Source organism: Arvicola amphibius, chromosome 8 (genome assembly GCF_903992535.2).
Source record: "Arvicola amphibius chromosome 8, mArvAmp1.2, whole genome shotgun sequence".
NCBI classification, from domain to species: Eukaryota; Metazoa; Chordata; class Mammalia; order Rodentia; family Cricetidae; genus Arvicola; species Arvicola amphibius.
The window spans coordinates 34,078,348-34,102,724 of NC_052054.1; the positions used below are offsets into that span (position 1 = coordinate 34,078,348).

Consider the following 24,377-nt stretch of genomic DNA (forward strand, 5'->3'; position numbering starts at 1 on the left):
AAGTTATCTCATTAGAAATAGCTAATGATTTATTATTATTTTGAAAAATGAACTTGAAGCTATGATTCCTGCTGCCTGGAACAAAGAGTTCTTTCCTTTCTAGTACTGAATAAAGTGCTTCATCAAACCTGCCTGAGCCTTGGCCTCATCGATAGAGTGCTAATGGCTCACATGGCCCACATGGAAGCAACTACAAATGTCCATCAGCATGAGTGTACCGAGAAACTCATCGCCACATGCTGATAATGGCTTGCTGCTTTTAGAGACATTATTATTCCTAACAGAAAAGTTACCTGATCCTAGGCAGAAAGTAGGGTAAGCACAATTCTGGCTAAAGAGAAAAATACGTGGTAAAACCAGAAGCTTATGAGGCCTTTGGGGGTAGCATCTGAATCCTACACATCTGAATCACATATGGATGGAACTAGCAACATCGTCTTGACCCCGGCTTTCTCATAGACAGGTATTGGAAGTCTATTAGTCCAATTCCAGTAAAACTCCGATTTTATTTATAAAGTTATTTATCTTTACTTACATTTTATAAACTATATCAGTGGAGTCAACAAAAAAATTTAACCTTAAAAAGAGGCACGTTGCCCTTATTTTCTTTTGGAGAGAACATTACCTCAATATGTTATACCTATTTTCTCCAAATACACACTCAAAATGAGAAACTGTTATTCATAATTGAAGAGAAAATATCTTGGGGCAATTAAAGGAAACACTTGGATGGATGCAAACTTTAGCATAATCCCCTGGTTTTAGTAACTTATTTACAGGGCATACCGTTCACTGCCTAGTAGACTAGTAATGTTACCATTTAAGATACAGGGTAACAAAGGTCCAAATGGAGGCAGGACCAAGAACACTTACCTTGATCCGGTGATCGTCTGTATCTGCAACAGTTGCTACTCTGATAAACAATGGATTTCTTTTGTCTACAGCTTCCAGCTTCATTTTTTTCTGGAATCCATGTGGCGGTTTCTGCCATAACAGAAGGATGTCATGTTGTGAGGAAGAGCAGGATGATGGACAGCACCAGTGAGCAAGCAACAGTTGAATCGTTTAGGTTACCAGTTCTTAGACTAGCACTGAGTGACACTTGGTGGTCCAAACACACAGGTCAACACACATGTATAGAGACAACCTGACTGCCCAGCTAGGGAGAAGACAGAAAGGCAGAGGTACCATAGCTATTTGATCAGTCACAGCGATTAGACATTTCTTAACAGGTTGAGGTGTAATGATTAAAGTCAACAGTCATGATTTTTTTTTTGAGACAGGGTTTCTCTGTGTAACAGCCCTAGCTGTTCTGAAACTAGTTCTTATAAACCAGGCTGGCCTTAAACTCACAGAGATCTGCCTACCTCTGCTTCCCGAGTGCTGGGATTAAAGGTGTGCGCCACCACTGCCTGGCATTTGTTTTTCTTTTTGAGGTGAATAAAAGCTCATAATTGTCTTCATAACAAAATTGGTTTAGAACTGGATCACTTGGTCCTTTCTCTTGTTATTGCCTCCCAGTTAAAAATGCATGCATTGCTTAGTAGCCAGCATCCTCTTAGACCTGAAGCTGGGTTTATCACACTCCAGTCTCAGCAGGCCTTCTTTGTAGTCTTAGCCTTTTTGCAGAGAACAGCCTGCCCACCTTAACCACTCTGTTTCCTGTCTGAAAGCCGCTTTCCCTGGGCATACAAAGAGCCCTTGCCCTTCTTGTCATGTGTCACTTTGTGGGGTTGGTGCTCATCATTTCTTATGGAATATCCAGCAGGTCTTAGGAACCTCACCATGTTTGCAGAAGCAATATTGACACAGAAAGGGATTTTTTTTTTTAAAGAGGGAAAAATCAAAGTGTCTGAGGAACATCTAGAAGTGGTGGTCATGCGGAGAGGGGACAATTTAAAACAAATCATCAATCCAACTGAACAAGATGCAAAAGCTCTTCTAGGAAAGGAAGATTAAACACTCAGAAGAAACAGTTACATCTCTGAGAAAGCCGCAGGCAGAGGAAAATAAGGTGAATATGATTTTAATAAACTATATAAAATAACATGAAGGACAGAACAATCCCTGCAAGGATTCTTGACCTCCAAGCTGCAGAAACCTTAGTTCTACCTCTTATACAACAGCAGACATGTAGCCTGATCCTGCTGCCCGTGTCCAGGCTAAAAGCCTGTATGTGGGGAGGGTAGAGAAAAGGGAGAAGAAATACGGCCTTCCTCCGTCTTACTCGAAAGCCTGAACATCTGTCAGGAAGAATCATAAAAATCCTTTCACAAGTTTTCTCTTCACTTACTATGGTTTCTCTTTAAAATGCACAATGTCCTTTCCACCTTTTAAACTGTACTTACTAATTAAGTTTACTATTAAAAGCTCTAGCACTTTTTGTACTAAAGTATCGTCTAAAGAAGAAGATTGTCTGCAGAACACAGAGTCATGTTTGAAAGAACAGTATTTTATTTTGAAACAGAATCTTTGTACATAGCCTGGACTGGCCTCGATGTGTGGCAATTATTCGCCTCTCAAATGTTAGGATGACACACAAGTGTCCAGTGTCCAATTCTTACAAAATTATTTAACATAATTATTCTCCCCCATAAATTCCTGAGAAAAATATAAAAAGTAATATATTTAAGGAGCTGGGAGGTATTTCAGTTGGTAAAGTGTTTGCCTTGCACATTTGCTTCTGAGAACCCACATTTACAAAGCGGACATGGTGGTGCACCTAAGATCCCAGCTGGGGAGGTGGAGGCAAGCAGATCCTGTGGCTTACACCAGCCAACCCAACCCACTTGGCAAGTTTCAAGTCAGTGAGACACCTTGTCTCAAAAACCAAGAAGGACAAACTCTGAGGAACAACATTCAAGGTTCTTCTGCACCCACCCCATCCCTCCTCCCCAACACATGTGCATCCACATATTTAGAAGTCACAGGACCAGTTTGGACTTTCAAAACTGAAACACTTTGAAAGCATCTCTCCTTTAACCTCCTGCTGCTTCTCATTGCCACGCCTGCTGACCAGTTTCCTAAATGTCCGCGATTCAACAGCATCATCAAAAGCACACAGATCAAGAGTACAAAGCAAATTCACTCACCACTTTGAAAGCTCTTGCAGGAGCAGGTAAAGAATTGGTTTCTTCTAAATACTTATCCCAAGAAAAGTGTTTCACGTGCGAATAGCCTAGGAAATGAAGAGAAACATGAATCCTATGAGGGTGTCGTGAAATGGGAGTGAGAAGAACAAAGTGTCCCATGAAAATCATGATCCAGCAGTGCGCCAGTCCAGGAAAGAACTGCCCAGGTCCACAGGGAAACCATACTACTCCACAACGGTCTCTCACAGTGATGAGTTCCATTCTGATCCTTTACTCTTCTACTTTTTAGATGAGATTATACGAAATATCTTTATTAAAATAGTGAAATAATACATAAGATTTATGAGTGTTATTTATGAAATATTTCAGATAGCTCCTCCTTTATTAGGCTGAATAAAGAAACATGCCAATATTACAGAATAGTTTTCAAAGTGTATGTAAAAATAACCCCTCTGCCTCTCCCTGCTGCCTTCTGTTTCCTATAGAGCCCCAGATCCACTAGGCAGGCACAACAGTGGCATATTTGGGTGCAAAATTTGCCACATGAAGGGGACTTACAAAATCTGCAGATAGATTAGTTATAATGGAAGCCAGGTTTCTACCCAACTGAGAAACAGGTATAAACAGGGACAGAAGAAAACTAAAATGAAGCCAAAAGTTTGAGACTTGAATGGTATCAATGAGAAGGTTTTTAGCTTACACTAGTGCTGAAATGGGAAAGAACATGAAGTCCTGCATATACTTACAGATGCCCATTTCTACAGCCACGGAGATACCCAATAGGAGCATCACCTGACCAGCCGTGGGTAAACAGCAGCCAGACCAAGGTTTCTATACAGCACTCTACACACACACACACACACACACACACCTTAGAAAGAGTGGCTGTGGGGCTGGATCAAGACGAGTGAGTGTACGATAATCCTAGCTGCTCCAGACAGCAGTTTGCAGAAACTGAGACAAGTGTGTGAAAAAGGAGGTAGAAGCCAGCTGAAAGGAGCTCTTGCTGGGTACATCTTTAAAACATCCACATGAAAACCAACACTGAACTCTTGGATAAAGTTAGTATTCTACAGTTCCATTAAATGAATTAACTGGAGGAATAACCGGGAAATGAAAAAGCTAATGTTTGCAGAAGCACATCAATTAATTCTATACGAAAATAGATGGAGTAAGAAAAATTACCATTACCCATTAACATTTGTCAACTTAGAATAGTAATTAGTTTCAAACAGAAATATTAACAGATGGTATAACTACTGAAAGACAGATGAGATAGGAGGTAATTACAAAATCTCAAAGAACACTAGAAAAAAAGTACTGGGAGAAGAGACTAGCAAATATCTCCTTGAATAATTCATGGTGAAAAGACAGACTGAAATGCTGTGCCCTTGAGAGAATCACAATAAAAACACTGATATTCGTCAAAAAAAAAAGTACAACTCGGAGATGGGCATAAGGGTGCTTTCCTTTAGTCACGGCACTCGAGAGGCAGAGGCAGGGGGATCTCTGTGACTTTGAGACCAACATGGTCTACACAGTGAGCTCCAGGCCAGCAAGGCTACTTGGCAAGACCATCTCAGAAACAAAACAAACAAATGTACAACTTGGACCCAGTCATAAGGAAATGTCAATCATACTCAAACGATACCACTCTGTACAAAAACAATTAGTCTGCAAGTCTCACACATACAAAGGTTGTAATTGTCAAGGAGACCCTGACTGGGGACTCGAAGAATCTGTAGCTGACCGCAGTGCAAGATGCTTTTGCATAAATAAATGGCATTGTGGGGACAGCAGTCCAGCTGGAATGAGTCTCTGGCTCAAGTCAAAGTACAGATGAGTCTGGAAGTCGTCTTGAAACTTCTCCCCATTGGAGGATGTTTCAAAGTAATTAAAAAGGAAACATGCAAGTCTATACACACACACACACACACACACACACACACACACACATGCATTTTACAAAATGTAATGACCTTACCTAGCACACTTTAACCTCAATCAGAGCATTCCCTAAAATGACAGGATAAACAGAAAAAGCTAACAAACCTTTAAATTGTGAAGGGTGAAAACTATGGCTGACTCCATTTCATTTTGAACTTAAAACATGGATTAGGATATAATTTAGAAAACTAAAAATAAAAGTAGTTGTATGCAATTAACACACACACATACACATAATTATATCATTATTTTTATATCTTATCAAATCATAAGGGAATAAAACCAAAAACCAACAGCAAGAGAAATCACAGAATCCATATACACTTGGAAACTGAACAATATATTCTTGAATGAACAGTGGGGTTACTGAAGAAATGAGGGAAGAAAATTTAAAAGTTCCTAAAATGTACATGAAGCATAGTTTACTAAAACTGTTGAACACAGCTAAGGCAGCTCTAAGAGGGAAGTTTACAACTGTGAGAACTTACATTAAAAACAAAAAACCCAGAGTACTCGAGAGATGGCTCAACAATTGAGAGCACTGGCTGTCCTTCCAGAGCCCTGGGTTCAATTCCCAGCAAGCACATGGTGGCTCACAACTATCTGTAATGGGATCTGATGCCCTCTTCTGGCATGCAGGTGTACATGCAGACAGAACTCTCATATACATAACAAAACAAACAAACAAACAAATATAAAAAAAAGCAGAGGATCTTTGTGAGTTCAAGGTCAGCCTGGTCTACAAGAGCTAGACAGGCTCCAAAACAAAAAAACCACTCCCTCCCCAAAAAAATCAGAAACATAGAAACATTCCAAATAAATTACCCAATAGACCATAAGTTCTTAGAAAGAGAAATGCAAACTAAACCCCACTTTGGTAAATGAGAAGATATAATAAAGATCCTAACAGAAATTAATAAAATGGAAACTGAGGAACAATATATTCAGTCACTCGAGCAAAGAGTTGGTTATTTAAAAAAATAAACCTGACTGAAAAAAATTTTTAGCAGAATTAACCAGAACACCCACAATAAAAAAAAATTAGAGATGAAAACAGAGTTAAAAATAGACAACAAATAAATCCTTAGAAGTATTACAAGAGAACTCTAGGGAAAAAAAATCCAAGATATGGACAAGTCACCCAAAGGAAAGGAAACGCCGTGAATAACCAAACAGACACTCCAAGTCACAGGACTGAAGGAGAGACACAGCGTCTTCCAGCAAAGGGAGCCCAGACCAGACGAACTGCTAATGTTTTCTAAATCTTTAAGGAAGAACTCAAACCGGCACTTCTCAAACTGTTGATCTACTACCAAACTCACTCCACAAAGCCAACACACTCCAATACTCAAACCTGGTAAAGCCACACAACACAAAGAAAAACCACAAACCAGTTCTCCTGGTGAACGGAGACAAGAAAGTTCTCAAAACATAAAAGAATAAAACTAGGTCCTTGTCTATCACTCTGCATAAAAAATGAACAGCCTCAGATAAGGCCTTTAGAAACCTTAATGTCAAAATGAGCAGCATCAATAAAGCAAATCAAGAGATACTGGTGGGAATAAGGTGCCCTTACACACCGCTGGTGAGAACACACATTGGCACAGCCATCATGGACGTCAGTGTGGCGGTCCCTCTGCAGACTAACAGGACTACGATGAGGCGAAGTCACTCTTACTCCATGTGCAATTCTGCCCTTTTAAAAACTGGACGAAATCCAAGTCTGGATACCACCGAGGCACAAGCATTGTATCTAGAGCTAAACTACCCATATCAGCCGAAATACGGACCCAGTCTAGAGGCCCATGGTCAGATGCATAAAGAAATGTGGCATGGACGCACAGTGGAATTTCTGCTAAGGAGGAATAAAATTATGACGATCTTAGGAATCTGGGTGGAAAGAGACACCACTATGTGAGTAAAATAAGCCAGGCTCAGACATGTATCACACATTTTGTTTCATATGCAGTGCCTTGATTTTAATTTATAAATGCACATTTGTGTATATATATATATATTCAAAATTATTTTTAAAAGGCAAAGATTTTAATTTCAGAGAAGGGACAATATAGACAGGCATATTTACAGAATGTGAACCCAGTGTAGCTAGGAGAACTGGTCAGGAGATGGACGGGCTGTGCATGAGGTAGCAATGCTGAAAGAAAAGTTGTTCAAGGAAACTGAGAGCGTAGACGCTTCTTTTCAGACAAGAGGTGAGACTGAGCCCTTACAGGCAAAGGAACCAGAGAGAGAGAGTACATCTCTGTAAAGAACCATACAAGCACATCCCTGGTGAACTGGGCTCACATTTGATTGAGATTCCTCATTGTTAGTCTTGCTCTTACATTTTGTAGTATTTATGTAATACCGAATGGATCATTTTCATCATCTTTGGCGTACAGTCTCCTGTACCTTTAAAAACATACTATGATATCTGGACATCTTCACACGCAGCTCTGAACTTTTTTAAAAGCTTGTCAAAAAAAAGTTGTCATTTTCTTCCATTCCATGACAAAAGTGTATGAAAGGTGATGGATGACTTGGGCCTCACAGATGAAGTTAATGCAACACCACACCCATCCCTTCCCAGGGACAGCGTCGGGAACCTGTTTGCCACTGGTTCACTGTTTATTTACCGGATGCTGATGATCACAGAAAGAGTGGTGTGCATGACAGAACTGATATTAAACTGGGAAATAACAGAACTCCTTAGAGCAGGTTAGACCATGGTGCTGCAGAGAACCAACTCGGCGATCACCAGCCTAAGATGGGGCAGCACAGGTTTGAGCCATAGAACTATTAATATTCTGCTTTAACTCTATGCTCCTTCTGCCTCTCTCAACTTCAAACTGGCCATGAAAATGAGTCATTTCTCCCCTTTCTTCCCTTCCACCTACAAACATCTTTGAAAGTAGAAAGGACTAGGTGTGCCAGTGATAAGAATGGTGGGTTCCCTTGTAAGAAGAAATCAGGCAGTCCCAGTGTGGCCCTGGACTAAGGAACTGGGGTGAGTCTTAACTCAGAGATGGCTGTTTGAATGGAATGTAGCTATATAGAGAAGCTGCAAACTGAGACTGATCTTATACGCTGCAGGCTCCACCAGACTAGCTGCCCGGAAACCCAGGTCTCTTTTTTCTGTCTGTGATCAAGGTGGTCTGCTTTACTCTAATATCCACTGAGCCACCAGCCCCTGAGCAGCAGGGGTTCATGTCAGCTGATGATCCTGCCTTTTCCCACCTATAGAGACCATGACACTTTCAACAGAGACACATTCAAATAGTTTTTATAAGAGGATGCTGATGAATCTGTTCTTGGGCACATAAAACCACAAGGACACTATTTACCAGCAGTTACATTGTTTCTTGTCAAAGAGAAAGGGAGTAAAACAAGAAGACTCCACAGATATTGGCAGACAGCTGAAGCACCCCCCCCCCCCCAAAGCTTCAGGGAACAGAGAAACTAGCTAGCACAAGCTACAAAAACCTATGTTGGAACCAGAAACCACAGCAACCTAAACAAAAGCAGAGGTGTACGCTCTGAACTTAGCAGAAAAGCGTAAAGTCACAGGCTCTCTCTTCAACAGGACACCTGCAAGAACTGAACCCAACAATGCGGTCCCGTGCTCCGCCTTCAGCACCTCACCTACTCTGCTTACCTGCCCAAGTTTAGCGACTGTGCACTAATAATATAAATGAGTCCAAAAATGAATTGCAAGTTGGAAACAGAAAGACATTCTTTACAAAGTTTGTCAAGGAAGACGGTAAGCTAAGGTTGGGAGGTAAACGACGCCACTGTTGAATACAGCCGAGGCGCTACCAGGGGTCAGCGAGTTTCCACCTGCTGTCGGCTGCAGGACTTTGTAAAGGATAACTGCAAACACTCACATTTATGTGTTTACTTATTTCCTCCAGCTGCTTTTGCGCTACAACTGAGCTGAGCAGTTGTGACAGGGCCTCCAGGGCACACCAAATTCAAAGTGTCCGTTCTCTGGCTCTTTAGAGAAAAATGTGGTCAGCTCGGCAAGTACATGGAAAACAGAGAGACACATTATAAATCCGAACCTGGTGGGGTAATGAGGGTTCTTCTGTGCTCTTTACACCAACCAACTGGATGAATGTGTGGACTGGACGATTCACACCTGCAAGGTAAAAAAAAAGCTGTCGTTACTGGAGAGACCAGCAGATACTGCCAGAAAAATGTTAGGAGGAAAATTAGTTAGCAGTTATGAACACATTCAAGAGTCCTATCTATTGAAAAAACTTAATAAAATGCTAAAGGAGCTGGCGTTCGTCATATAAATACATGCATGAAGTTTTCACACAGATAGCATATATTTTTTGCTAGATAAATTATCATATGGAATTGACACCACAGTTTTCTTTTCCCATGGAAAAAGGAAGCACAAAAGTCTAAAACCTCAAATGTAGAAAAAGTACAAAGGAGAGAGCATTATTCGAAAGCGTCATGGGAGAAAACAAACTATGTAAAAGCAAAGCTAAAAGCAATTTAGCGTCTCTAAAGCTCAAGCGCAAGATCACTATCAAAACCAGCAGGCGAGAGTACCCACAAAAATCAGGGGCCCTAGGTAGGGAAGTGTTCAAGGAGGATAGAACACAGGTGGTGTGCAGGGGAAGGAGTAAAGGAGCAAGGAGGATTAAATGGGGTGAGGGTGGACGCAGGGAAGGAGGGGGCAATGGAACAGGGAAGGCTAACTAGCACTAAAAATTTTAGAACACCATGTGGGAACCTACTGCTGCAAGGATTTTGAAAAATTAAAATAAATATAAAACATAGTATAAATGGGTTTAATCTATAATAGGAGATCCCATAGACTAGCAAAAGGCCCAGTATAAATAAACAAATACATAAATAGTAACAGCATGCCATTTCTGTTACCCTTTAGAATTGCAGATACCAGAGACTAAAATGAAGCGGTTCTTCCTTTTTCTGCTTTCTCCTGCCCATCATCTTTGCTATAACTAAGCGCGTATTTCCCAGAGTCCTCCCCTCAGCTCACGACATTGGTGCTTTTGAGTCCTTGCTCCTCACCACACTTGTTCTGTAAAGTCCTTACCACCCCATGCAATGGCCTTCACCCATTTATCTGCTCACTCATTTTTTTAAATATCAAGTGAAGACAGTATGTCAAAAACTGATGTGCCAGGCACTGGGCAGATCCTGAGGAAATGACCTTGTAGAGAGGAACTTTAGAAATAAAAGATAACTGTCCTGTCTCTGCAGGGGAATTCGAGCCCAGGACCCCTGAAGATAACAACTGAGGTGCTCAAGAACCTTTTATAAAATGGTGTGACATTTGTATCCACTGTATGTGCATCCTCCTGTGTACTTTAAACCACCTCAGGGTTACTTAAAATAGCTAGTACAATGTAAATATTACAGAATTGTTATGGGAGGATAAATTACTTTAGGCTTGTACATGTTCAGTATTGTTGCACCCATCACAGGCCTAATTAAATTTATGAGCTGCGGTTGGCACAAAGGAAAGCGGATGCATGAAGTAAGGATTACGTTAAGAGCGCAAAGGCGCTCCTGTTTCTAGCCTAGCCTCTCGTGAGGCGACACCTGAGCCAGCACTTGAAAGATGCGAGAAAAGAAAGAAGTGAGCCACTCGAACACAGAAAAAAAAACTACTCTGAGATAAGTCCAAAGGTTCTGAAAAGGGGATCCTAGGAGTGCTGTACCATGGAGAGGAAAGGAAGCAGATAAATACAAAAAGTCAGAACAGAAGCCCATTTAGCATGCAACCAAGGGAAGGCTTTTAATCAAGAGTGAAGTCGAACACTGTGTGTGGGGGGGTGTTATGTAGCTTAGTCTGATTTATGTCTTAAAGTGATTATTTTAACTATTAGGCAAACAGTAATCCATACTGGAAGCAAGAGTCAGTTAGAAGTTGCTCCAAATTGAACACAGGGGCCTGGACCACAGTGGAGGTAGTAAAAACAGTGAGCAATCAGGTTTATGTGAACAATCTAAGCATAGAACTAAGAGCATTTGTCGGTACATTTAATAGAGGAGGTGAGCAAAATGAAGAAGTCAGGCCACTCCAAGGTTCTGGGCAGAGGCAACAAGAACATAGCTGCCATTTCCTTGGGCTGGGAAATACTGCTAGCGACGATTCTGACATTCCAAGTGGAGGATAAAAGCTCCTGCTTTCGGCGTGCTTAGCAAATACCCGCTAGACAAACGAGAAAGAATGTCAAATAAGCCATGTCTAGTGTTCACACACAAAGATCAGGACCAAAGTATTCATTTTGGAGTTATCAGCATTTGGGATGATATTTAATCCACAAGCAGACTTGAGACAATCCAGAGAGAGAAGGGGACAAAGTCCATGTCAGAGGACTAGCAAGTGAAGCAGCAGAAGAAATCAGTTGGGTGTGATGGTGTTACAGATCAAAGGAGAAGCAAGGGCTTGTCGTACAAAGGAGAAACAAGCTCACTAGAGGTCTGAGTCTGAGTAGTTTACCCTAAGGCAATACCTGGTTCCAAGAAAGACCACAAACTGAGACCACCCAGGCCCCACCCAGGAACAGACCGTCCAAAGAAAATTCCTAAAGTTCCAACCACTGTAGATAGGATCACCTGCCAGCACACACCCATCGCTTTCCACCAGGAGTCAGCCAATCAACAGTACTGAACCGTAGAAATTTCTCACCCCCACGTTTGCTACCGTGAAAACCCAACCCCAGCGGAGTTCTGGGCTCTCCCGTCACTCCAATACATTGAACTCACAGAGAGTCTAAGTTTGCAAGCTTGTATAAGAATAAAAGCTCTTTGCTTTTACACAGAGGACTCGGTCTCCTAATTGGTTCTGGGAGGGAACTACATCGGTGACAAGAGCATAATTCAAAGCTGGAACAAAACGGCGTTCAGAGAGAACAGAAGCAGAGGCGATGAAGACAGTGGCACCGAATGCATAGTTAAGACCTTCAGTTATAAATGGGGGCAGCGAGCTGGGTGGCGGTGGCGCACACCTTTAATCCCAGCACTCGGGAGGCAGAGGCAGGCGGATCTCCGTGGTTCGAGGCCAGCCTGGTCTACAAGAGCTAGTTCCAGGACCGGCTCCAAAGCTACAGAGAAACCCTGTCTCAAAAAACCAAAAAATAAATAAATGGAGGTAGTTGAAAGAGCAAAAGTGAAGATTTGCTTTGTTGCTTAAGTTGGACAATTGAAAAACATTTGATAGATATGAGTGGGAAAAAAAAGAGAATTTGAAAAGGACATGATTGGTCCTGAGTTTCAGGAGCAGATGAATGAAAAAAAGAAATTAAAAAGGGAAAGAACGTAACTGCTCCTAGATGTGGCGGAGAAGAAAACTTTATTACAGGTATGTGGGAGAGCATAGCCAGAGGCAGGGATGTCTGGGAGTCTAAAGTGGACGCGACTCTGAGCCCTGTGAGGAGAGCGGGAGGGGAAGGGAGGAGGAAAGAGGGGAACCAGTAGACCAAAAAAGGAGGGGTAACCAAAATGGCTGGACTATACAAAACAAAACAAAACAAAAAAAAACCCATCTGTTTGGAGAGGGGGCAGAGTTAGAGTGTAATACATCTGAGAGAGGAAAAACCTGGAAGGAAATATGGTCTGGAGGAGTAGACAAGGAGAGAGGTTGGGACTGAGGGCCCAGGTGACTTTAACAGGCACAAATGGAAGGTCACCAGCCAGCATGTGGGGTTCCTGTCTCTAGCTATACCCAGTGGTCAGGCACAGACACAGTAGGCAGGAAGTGGATCCAACCTGCACTGGGATGCCAGGCAAGTAGACAGTAAGAAGATAAAGACTTCTACGAGGGAATGCTTACAGTAAATATTACAAATACTTGGAATCCTACAGGCATACCACAGCATCCTTCTTAAAATACTGGTCAGGACCTTGCCCCATCTGTGCTCTCAAAGATAACAAGTATTCTGAAACACACACACACACGAGAGAGAGAGAGAGAGAGAGAGAGAGAGAGAGAGAGAGAGAGAGAGAGAGAGAGAGAGAGAGAGAGAGAAACAGACAGACAGACAGAGATGAGAGACAGAATGACACCAGACCAGACCTGACAAGAGTCCAAATACACATAACATGTCAAGATAGTTCAAAACAACACAATATACTCCACTTCTGAGAATTTCAGTACACAGGATATCAAAAGATTATAAAGTTAAACTATAAAAAAGCCAGTTTAGAATTTTCTAAAGCAGCATTTCCAGGAGGCAGTTAGTTACGGTATACTATATTATCCAGCAAACCTTTAACATTGCATGGAACATGATTGTCCTGCAAAACTCAGCTTGAGAAATAGTGAGCAAAAGGTCATAGCCTTTAGCTATTGTATAAAGTGTCACTTTATACAATTCCTTATGATGTACTGTTACAATTATACTAATAGGGCTATTTGGATACCCTCACCTTTTCTGAATTATTTTGGTTATGGATTTTTACTGGTGGTGTAGTACCTTTAAGAAAGTATTTCTATTTCAGCAGCCTGTACATATCTATGGGGTAGTATATAATATTTCAACACATGAAATAACTATTCTATTTTTCTTTCTAAAATATTGGTATGTTATGATATACTAAATAGATTACTATAATGTTTTAGTAATTTATATTTTCTTTTTATGATAAGAGTACTTTGTAGGAGAAAAAAGGAAGTATTTATAAATAACTTCATAATAATAAATATACACTGGTTTAATTCTTTCCACTGTCAATCAAATATAACTGTAAAGTATCTGCCAGACCCCTGATGATTATTTCAAGGCAAGAACGATAAATAGATTAACTTTTGACTTTATTTGATTTCTTTATAAATTATAATAAGGAAATCTTATGTGTTACATATTAAGTATTACCTAATCTTATGAGAGGTCTTACTCATAACTATAACTACATATTGATTAAACTCACTATTTAAGATAAAGTCACCATCTCAGTAGAGTAGATAAGAATAGCCTACTCTGACCTATTTTACTTACAGTAGCAAACACTTCACTCAAAAGTTGGAAGGCTCCAAGCTCATTTCTTTCACCACATCTTAGTCCCATCTAGTGTTCAAAGGCAGAAATGTAGCAAAAGGAACAAGGAACTGACAGCAAAGCACTTTTCACTGGACTTCTCTATTTCTATCACTTAGGTTTTTTGATTTTTGATTTTTTAATTCTTTTATTCAGAGATCACTTAAGTTTTCATATGTCATGTCGGAAGTACATTTCAAAAAACGTGAAGCGAAAATTAATTGCAGAGTCTGCTATGATCCATCTGGATCAAGACTAGTACATTTCGAAAGACTCGGAAACAAATAAAATAATTCACGAAAAAAATCGTTACTTACGATTTAATTCTAAAGTGAATAAGAAAATGAAGGTCATGTTATAGAAATACAAACAGGCTAAGTGAGTACCTCTGCCCCAGGGGTTGAAAAGAAAGACATCTGTTTTGTTAGCCATGATCATTTGTTTTGAGACTAGCCTTGAACTTGCTGAGAAGCTTTCTTTCATCTCTTAATCCTCCTGCCTCTACCTCCCAAGAGATTACAGGTAAGTACTATCAGGTCACAGTGAAAAACTACATAAAACCATGTACCCATGCAAGCCTAGCAGAGAGCAGAGCAAGAGCATTTCCAGGGACTCATGTAAGGTAGCATCAACGTCTTTCCAGTAACAATGGTTACAGTTTTGTAAACTACGCCACCAACCCCTTCCACTGCCTCATCCCACAGCACGATCGCCTAACCAGGACCGACTGCCCCAGCCACTCATCATCTCTTAACTCTCTGCTTTACTAATCAACTACAAATTTCATCCGGCTGAGTTGCCTAGTTCTCTCTTCCATCCCTAATTCATATTAATTAATGTGCTTTTTTGCTGAGGATCTCTTGATAGCATGGTAAGTTGGCAAAGATCAAAGTGATGCCACTTAGTCACCCTAGGATTCAACTTTTGTTTCTTCTTTTTCTCTGAGCGGAGAGAGAAGTGATTAGTGTCAGATATTCCCACTTTGCGCTTCACAGTGGTTTGAGGCCTTCCTCCAGGCATGAAACCACACTCGAAAGAATCTAGGCGTGGGAACCCCAACTCAGAAGATGTCACTCCACACGTCACAGAAGACAACAACAGTTAGTTCTAACAATTAAACACTAACCACCAATGACTGGGGGGCATGCCTCTTTCCCACGGGAGAACACGGGCCCTCGGGGCTGAAGTTTGTGACTGTCTAAGTCTCATGCACTCCGTGTCCTTCTGCCACCGCCAATACACAGTGCACCTCCAACTAAACTCAGTAATGAAATCGCTTTTGATACCACTCTAAGACCCGTGTTACAAGAACATCAATATTCCATTAGAGAGAAACAAAATTATTATTATTCTCAATTTATAAATACAAAAGAAATCTACCTTTTAAAAGGTCTGCAAATGGATGAAACTAGATAGAAAACATTATTTTGAGTGAGGTAACCCAGACCCAGAAAGACAATTATCATATGTACCTACTCATAAGTGGTTTTTAAACATAAAGAAAAAAAAAACTAGCCTACAAATCACAATCCCAGAGAACCTAGACAACAACAAGGACTCTAAGAGAGACATACATGGATCTAATCTACATGGGAAATAGAAAAAGACAAGATCTCCTGAGTAAATTTGGAACATGGGGACCTTGGGAGAGGGTTGAAGGGGAGGGGAGAGGCAGGGAGGGGAGCAGAGGAAAATGTAGAGCTCAATACAAATCAATAAAAAAATAACAACAAAAAAAGCAAAAGAGGGACAATAACCTAAACATCAAAATATATGATTTTTATAAACACAGACACAATGTATGTAGAAATAAAAGAGGAAATCCATTTTTAAAAATCTGCAGTTTACTTAGGAACACCTGGGGAAAGACTGGGAGGTCTCTGTGAATCCCTAATTTGATGCTTCTTCCCTCTGCACAGGGAAGTCCTTGTTGACTTCTGCCCTTCTTCACTGAGATGCCCCGCCAGAAAACAATCAAAGTGGCTGAAGCTGCAGTTCTAGCCACCCAGGGCTTTGTGCTGAACATGCTAAGTCTTGTCGTCATGCTGTCCAGAGTCCCCAAAGACAAGGTCACAAGGAAATAATATTTCTTACAAGGAAGATTATTTCCCAGCACCTGGGGGGAATAAGAAGTGACTGTTCTCATGATAGGTTCTGCCCCAGGAGCCCAATATCAGACAGCAGGAAGGTAAGAGGGAAAAGAGGCGGTGTTTGCAAAGGGGGATGGGATACAGGACTTCCAAGGTCCTTGTGACTGACCAGACAATGCAGAGGTTCCTCTATCTTGTTTTCTTGCTGAAGTCATTTCAGTTTTAACTAGAATTTGATCTCCTTGATGGAGAATGCCATGGAAAATTATCCAACTCTATTCTAAGAACCTGAGGAAAAGATGCCCTTTAACTTAGCTTGTTAAACCACCTGCTTGTGCAAGCCTCCTTCCCCCCTCCAGCTAACCACTTAGCTTAGCTTCTGTTAAACTGCTTGCTTGTTCAAACCTCCCCTGCAGCTGTGGAGCAAGCTACCAAAAACTAGTTTTTGCCTTTAAATACCCCTCACCCTAAATACACGGTGCTACACTAGGGTCCTGTGTGTACTCCCAGCCGGCAGGAATAAAGACTGTCGATGGACCAGATGTGTCTGAGTGTGTATCGCTGGTGGGATCCCCGGAACAGCCCTCACTTTCCTTCCTGCAGCTTCAAAACAGTTTCTAGTGTCAATATCCGGTGATATTTCAGGTTACTTCTAAGCCTAACAGCCATCAAGACACACAGAGGTAAAGGTATTTTATTTTGAGCATATATTATTTTCCTTTCTTATCCTGTTCCTCTTTAGAAGGAAGAAATACTTTATCACAACTAAACATGTAGTACCTGGATGTAGATGGACAGACGCATGCTTCCCATTCTCTCTGTGTAAAATGGGATAGAGTATCCCTATCCTATTCAAGGGTGTGTGTGTGGGGGGGGGGGTAAAGACTCTCATTTCAAAACTACTTTGAATTGAAAAAGGAAAGGAAATCTGTATCCTCAATTACACACCAAAGTAATTTATGCAGAAACAAAAATTTCAAAGACTAGAGAACTGGAGAGAATCCAGGGCACTTAGGCAATTTTTAATGTGCCTTTGCTGCACCCTGAGGACGGGAGCACACTTTCTTTTTCTGACAATTAACGAGATAGGGTTTCCTGTCAATAGAAATATAAATAATCCTCAAAGGACATTCCAGTGTAAAAATAAGGACATTAGTTTATGCTTTTAAAAGTGCAAAATCAGCTCTAAGAGATCAGATTTCCCCTTTACTCTTTCTCAGAAGAAACCAGGGTCCTTTTTGTTAGTTCACCAAGGAACCTGACATTAGAGAAAGTAACTGTGCCAAAGCTTTCCATGGTCATTGCTTTATTCCAGAAATCCAAAGAAGTAATTATGGCTCTGAAGCACCGCGATGAGCTGGGCATGGTTTCTAAGCCTTTAATCCCAGCATTGGGAAGCAGCGCCAGTTTGATTACTGTGAGTTTGAGACCAGCCTGGTATACATAGCAGGTTTTGGGACAGCCGGGCCCATACAAAGTGACCTTGTCTCAAAAAGTAACAAAAAAAAAATATGACAATAACAACAGCAACAACAAAATCACTGTGATACTTATGTGGTCATACAAATAAACATTAATTCATTTTATCTAAGTTGAATAAAGAGGACGCATGGCAGTCTTTTGTAGGGGCTAGAGAGATGTTTCCTGGGATAAAGCATTTGCTGCACAATCCTGAAGGCCAGAGTTAGGGACCCCAGCACAGACATGAAGTTAGGTGGGTCTGGCAGCCAGCCAGTGATCTCAGCACTCAGAAGACTTGACAGGGAATCTCTGAGGCAAGATGGCTAGCAAGGCTAAATGAATTAGCAAGCTGTAAAATCCAGTGGAAGACTCTACTTCAGAAAACACAATGAAGTGAGATAGGAAGACAATGACTTTAACTTCTAGCCTCTAAATGAATGCATACACATACACCACGCAAGAAAAAAACATATCCAAAGATTCTCCTTCTTAAACAATTCAGGTAAAACTGTTATCTAAAGATACAGTTTGAGAAGTAATGAGAATTATTGACATATCTACTGATACACATATTAAGAAGTGAGATATAATGGGTAAATGCACTTGTCACTAACCCTGACAACCTGGGCTCAACCCCTGGGACTCACACAGTGGAAGGAGGGAACGATTCCTGTGACCTCCATATGTACTCCCCTCAATAAGTGGAAATATATGCAATAAACTTTTGAAGAAGAAAAACCTATGAAACATTTACATAAATTAATATTCCCTTGATAAGCGCCATATTACATCTGACATATCTCTACAATATTCTTATCTCACACGTCTGTAAGACAGAAACACTTAGATGATCTTCACCAGGAAATCCAATTCTAGTCATCAGCTGTGTAATAAAATGCGATGGCTTAGGCTGAGGCTATATCCAGAGGGAGGGCACTGGCCCAGCAGATGCAGGAACCTGGGTTTGATCCCTAGCACCTATATACGCATATAAAAGTTAAATGCTCTAGTACGATGTTTTTATAATGGCATAATTTCATAGTATGATGTTCTTACTATTGTATATAGTATATCTAAAAATGCAGGGATTAAAAATAATATTCCATTGATATCATTTGTATTCAGCTATCTGAATGGTTAATTAGGTGAGTATAAATATATAGAAAGATGATTAAAATAAATTACTAAAAGGTTACACCAGACCCCAAGAGGAGAAGGAAAGTGAGTCTGTGTTTGTATGTATATGTAGGTCTATGTTGCTACATGCAACCTGGGAACATGGGGATGCAAATTTCAATTTCATATTACAAAGTCAAGTCAAACACGAATCCTGAGACATCTGAAAAGATATTAATTAGAAATACATGGACAAGCATAAACTTAAAAATCTGAAATAGGAAAAAGTGGACCAGAACTTTTAAACATCTGCTTTTTGCTTTTCTTTTTCTGGGTATGGGTAGGTATTTTGCCTGCACATATATCTGTATAGCAGTGCTCACCATTGCCAGAAGAGGGCACTGGATCCCCTAGAACCAGAGTAAAAGGGGGGGTCATGACCTGCCATGTGAATGCTGTTAATCCGCCCAGGTCATTTGGAAGAGCAACCTGTGCTCTTAACCACTGAGCCATCTCTTTCAGTCCCATCAAGTTTACTTTTTCAAGACAAGCTTTCAGTGTAATCTTGGCTGGACTCAAAAAGCCCTAGGTAGCAGAGGATAACCTTGACCTTCTGATCCTCCCGCCTCACCCAAGAGCAGGATGACGTCACCACCACGTGTAGGGCTTTTTTGTTTTGTTTTGTTATACACTTCACATTGTTCCTTATTTTGAACTGTGAACTCACTTTCCCTAGCTAAGCATTAAATTCTCAACAGCACACATTAGAGGAAACTGTCTTACCAATAGTCATAGCTCTCATCCCAGTTGTCAAAATGTACCAGGAAGCGATTGTCCACCATGTCTGTTACCGTAGCAACACAGATGAAGGAAGGGTTCTTTTTGTCTACAGCCTCAAGCTTCATCCCAACTCGAAAGCCTGACGGGATAGCTGTCTATGGAAATACGCAGATTTAATTAGAGATAAGCACACTTCACAACCGTGAGATCTACGTACTCTTTACCCTGGCTTCAAGGACAAGCATTTTCACCTAATATAAAAAGCTGTGCCAGCCTCACAGTGGGGGTGCTTTCCACCGGCAACAATAAACAGCGAAGCTCTACCGTACTTTCAATTAACTATCCGAGCCTCAGAGCTAAAGCATCGGCAACCTGGCAGAGTTTAAAGTAATTCATTTCAGTGTGTGTCTTAACACCTTAGTTAGGAGATGTATGCGAGGCAGGCAGGTTTCACTCACCACGCGGCTGATTGTCTGGCCTTTCTTTCTTTTTTTTCCCTTGATTATAGATTGGACAATAAAAATTATTTCACACAAAAGATGCACTTAATTGAGTTAAAAATGTGGAGTCAGTACAAATTCACTCCCACCTCTGAGCAGATCCCTCAAGCACCGTACGGAAAGTAGGTCACCTTCGCTTATGAAAAGCTTCAAGCTATTACTACTTCGGGTTACTACTACAGACAGTTTTTATTCATAGTGGCAGCACAGGAACTGGCTGTAAATTCATGCTGTCATTAGGACTATTACGTATTTTAAGGAAATCCATAGACTATCAGTCGTCTGGGATTTACTAGGTAAACAATAGAGGTTCACTAAGCTAATGCTTGAAGGACAGCCATGTGTAAAGAACCCTTACATTTTTTGTGGAAAATATTCTAATCTCAGAGTAGGATATGCATTACATTAGCTATAAAATAATGTAAGTCATTTCTATCCTCTGATAAAAGCCCTTTATTGGGGCTGGAGAGATGGCTCAGAGGTTAAGAGCATTGCCTGCTCTTCCAAAGGTCCTGAGTTCAATTCCCAGCAACCACATGGTGGCTCACAACCATCTGTAAAGGGGTCTGGTGCCTCTTCTGGCCTGCAGGCATACACACAGACAGAATATTGCTTACATAATAAAATAAATAAATAAAAAAAATTTTTAAAAAAGCCCTTTATTTCAAAATGAAACATATGATCACTAGTCTAATGCTTTAAGTAAACAAATGCTACCTTTCACTTTACAGTAAAACTAAAAGTATCTAGCTATGGTTGCAAAAATGTAAACAAGTATATCTGAAAATGTTGCAAGTACTGAGTGAATTAAAGAGTGCAAATAATACATAGAAAACTTACCATATATTTGAACCCTGAAATTATATATCACTTATGGCCATAAATATATGACTATTCTCTAGAAATAGAAAACTTAATTGCCTCTCAAATACCCAACCCATGGCTTAAGATTAGGGTGTATGCTATCCATGCCCAGAATGCAGCGATGGTTCAAGGCAGTTAATCACACCACGATATAAGTCATCAGCAGGGGAACAGCCATGGGGCAGCCACAGCAGGCTGCTGAGTGTCCAGCAAACTGCCCTTCCTCCAGGGAAATGTCTGGTCAGAGAATAGATACTGACAAAGCGGTATTTACATTCCGGCGATTAAGCTGGCTGCCCAATTAAGAGATAATAAAAGAGGCTGACCATGTTCTTTCTCTTTCTCTCTCTCTCTCTCTCTCTCCTCTCTCTCTCTCTCTCTCTCTCTCTCTCTCTCTCTCTCTACTCTTATTTCAAACTGGTTTATGTTCAGTTTAATCAGAGAATGTTTCTTCCATTAGATTTGCACCCGCAAACCAGCTGCCTGATAACCCTGTCTGGATGGAACGTTTTCCCCATTGCTGATGCTTGTTCCATGTGGAGGGAGCTCTCATAGGGATGCTGCTGCCTCTTATCCTTTTACTCCCTGCTGCCCAAAGGATGAATCTAGGAGAGGAGCATGCTTGTGCTATTAAGAGAGCCAGGCACGTGTTCTACTCTGCTGAGGGTCCAGGGCTCCCTGGTGTTGCAGATGTGATGCAGGATAAGAAAAAGCAACTTTGATCCAGGGCTCGGAATCAAGCGGCTCATTTGTCTGCAGGGAAAGGTAGCATATGTCCTCCTATCTAGTCCATGTCAGCTATAAGGATGACACTTTGTTTGCCCCTGTCCTAATTAGGCCACATCCTGGGGAAGGAAAAGTGTAATGCACAAGGCTCTCTCAGATATGCCGTGGGAGGAACACAGAATAAAAACAGAAAGACAGCAAAGACACAGAAAATGCATACACATCTGCCTTTGCTTTTGCTACAAAAACTGCGGCCAACAAAGCTATGAGCTGCAATAGAGGCATGGTGGAGTCCCTGGTGACCTCCCGCCTGCACACTCTAACAAGGCTGTATCCATCCCACGGTGTGACTCCCATCTGAACTGGCCAAGTGATGGTAACAGTATAATATTCCAGCCGATTTAATTTTTATGTATCTTAATTGTAAGTCACACCTGGATTTCATATTATGTTGGCACTCCATTCAATAAGACAACCATAATATGGCTATAAAATAGATATTTACTCATGAAGAATTGAAGCTAATTTTAAAGTTTAATTAAGATACGAGAATTCTACTTACCAAGGCAATAAAATTGATTATAGTTCCTTGTTGTCACTGTGATTTATCCTATGAGACACTAAAAATAGAACCCCTCCTCCTGAAAGGAAAAGTACTTTGGATACACTTACTATGTTCTGATTTTCAAATAATGACTTGGGAGCAGCCTGGGCTTTGCACGTCTTCAGGTAGGACTGCCAATTAAATTCTTCTTCTTTATACCCTAGGGGGAAGCACACGTGGACAGACTCAGGAAACACACAGAGCACACCAGCTAGTTCCCCATCCTACTCTGCCTGTAGCTGGAACATGTTCAGATCAAGCAACCAAACGATGTTTTTCAATAAATAGAATTAACTCACAATCTATAACTGTGTGTTTTTAGATACAGGTTGTGTTTAGCTTCAACAAACTTTACTATTCTTTTCAAATTCTAAATGGATGTGGTAATGATGTACAGAAAATGGCATAAGGAAGCAAATGCATTTTGAACCTGGTAGGTTTTGCATTGTCAAGCTACTTCTGTCAACAATGTAATTACAATTCCTTAGAAGTAGGTCTAGGGTACTGCAGTAATCATATTTCTCATTTGCCCTCACTTCATTTACTTTGAGAGACTAATATGAACAAAAAGGAAGGTGGAAGAAATAAAAAAAATCATTTTAGTTCTTCAAAAGAAAAAAAATGGGGGTGGGGTGGGGGTTAGGGGTAATCCCAGGTTCACAAAGGGTTTGGCAAATGACAGTAGGAGAAAAGTCTCTAACATTACCAGTTCATCAGGCAGAATTTCCTTATGAGAAGGGAATTCCCTAAATGCTCCTTTATGTATCTCAAAATGCCATACTGTCTCGAACTTTTAGTTGGGACAGGGATGGTAGCCTACTATAAGATAACATCTTTGTGTCTGGAATGTAGAGTGGTGGAGCTCTTGCCTGGCTTGTGCAGGGTCCCTGAGTTCCATCCCCAACATAGGAGGGAGAGGAGGCAAAAGTACCAAACTGTTGGTTGAATTTTTGACAATCCCCAAAAAGTTGAAAAGAAGGAAATACTATTAAATACATAGGGGGTGGACTAAAAGTATCATGTCTGTCTTTCAAATCATAAAACAGGTTAAAAAAAAAACAATAAACAAATTCTGGCAGAGTATAATATAAAGGACATTATATTCTATCAGGTACGGCTGTGCATTCCTATGTGGGCACTCAGGAGACAGAAAAGAGTTCACTTGGAAACAAGGCTTCCTGTCTCAACAAACAAACAAATCAAAAGCAAAGCACCCCATTGCCTAGGGGCCTAAATCAATGTAAATCATTTCCTTATCATGAATGAGACTCTAAGCTTGGTCCCTAGCACTGACAATTAATTATTGTTAATTGTTAGCCCAATTAGTGCTGTATTTTCCCCTGCGATCTGTAACATATCAAAACTGGTGGGTTCAAGATATAATTTCTCAATTACTCATATTCATTCATTCTCATTCTCTCTCTCTCTCTCTCTCTCTCTCTCTCTCTCTCTCTCTCTCTCTCTCTCTCTTCCCCCCCTCAGAGGTAAGATCTACCTACTGTAATTCATCTTGGCCATGAACTCACTGTAAAGCCCAAACTGGCCTCTAACCCATGATCCTACCACGGCCTCCCTAGCACGAGGATTATGGGTGTGTGCATCACATCTGGCTTCTCAAGACTTTCTTATATAATGAAGTAGCAGTAAAACTAACATCTCAAATTGTTTTGTTCAAGGCAATGTGTATATATGTGTATGTACTCACACATATGTACAGATAAAACAGATCTGTATATAACAGTTATTTATAGTCGAGAATTATTATTATTTAGGTTTTAATCTCTATGAAAATAAGTGCATGGAAATAATTCATTCTCTTAGATTTTATTTCTTTAATTTTAATAAAGATGTTTTACATTATGAACAATAAGCTTGACTTAATTATCATAAAGAATATTGTCTAAGAATTCCAAGTTAGTGCCTGAGAAAGTAAGATTTCACTGAATTTCAAGCATGAAACAACAAGCAGCAGTACCTTTTGGAGGCTGGAGCTTGTGGCCAGTTTTCTCACACCATCCTACAGGGTGGATGTCCAGAGCATCCGCATTTACCCAGAAGTCATAGCAGTCAGAATATCCATCAAAATGAAGCTTTATCCTATATCCGCAAACCTGAAATAGATTAGCAGGTTGAGTAAGTTCACTCTCTCTCTCTCTCTCTCTCTCTCTCTCTCT

General features: G+C 40.6%; 1 protein-coding gene across 9 annotated transcripts in view; it reads right to left on the reverse strand.

Moving 5' to 3' along the window:
• The window catches only part of L3mbtl3 (L3MBTL histone methyl-lysine binding protein 3), a 110,075-nt gene that overhangs the window by 42,035 nt on the left and 43,663 nt on the right, over window positions 1-24,377 (reverse strand). For all 9 annotated transcript variants that reach the window (XM_038339098.1, XM_038339097.1, XM_038339096.1 and 6 more), the window contains 6 exons: window positions 24,179-24,314; window positions 22,272-22,363; window positions 19,513-19,664; window positions 9,101-9,177; window positions 3,093-3,178; window positions 874-984 (listed from right to left, as the gene is read on the reverse strand). In XM_038339098.1, the coding sequence (XP_038195026.1) occupies window positions 874-984; window positions 3,093-3,178; window positions 9,101-9,177; window positions 19,513-19,664; window positions 22,272-22,363; window positions 24,179-24,314 (654 nt within the window). The remainder of the gene's footprint in view (window positions 1-873; window positions 985-3,092; window positions 3,179-9,100; window positions 9,178-19,512; window positions 19,665-22,271; window positions 22,364-24,178; window positions 24,315-24,377) is intronic.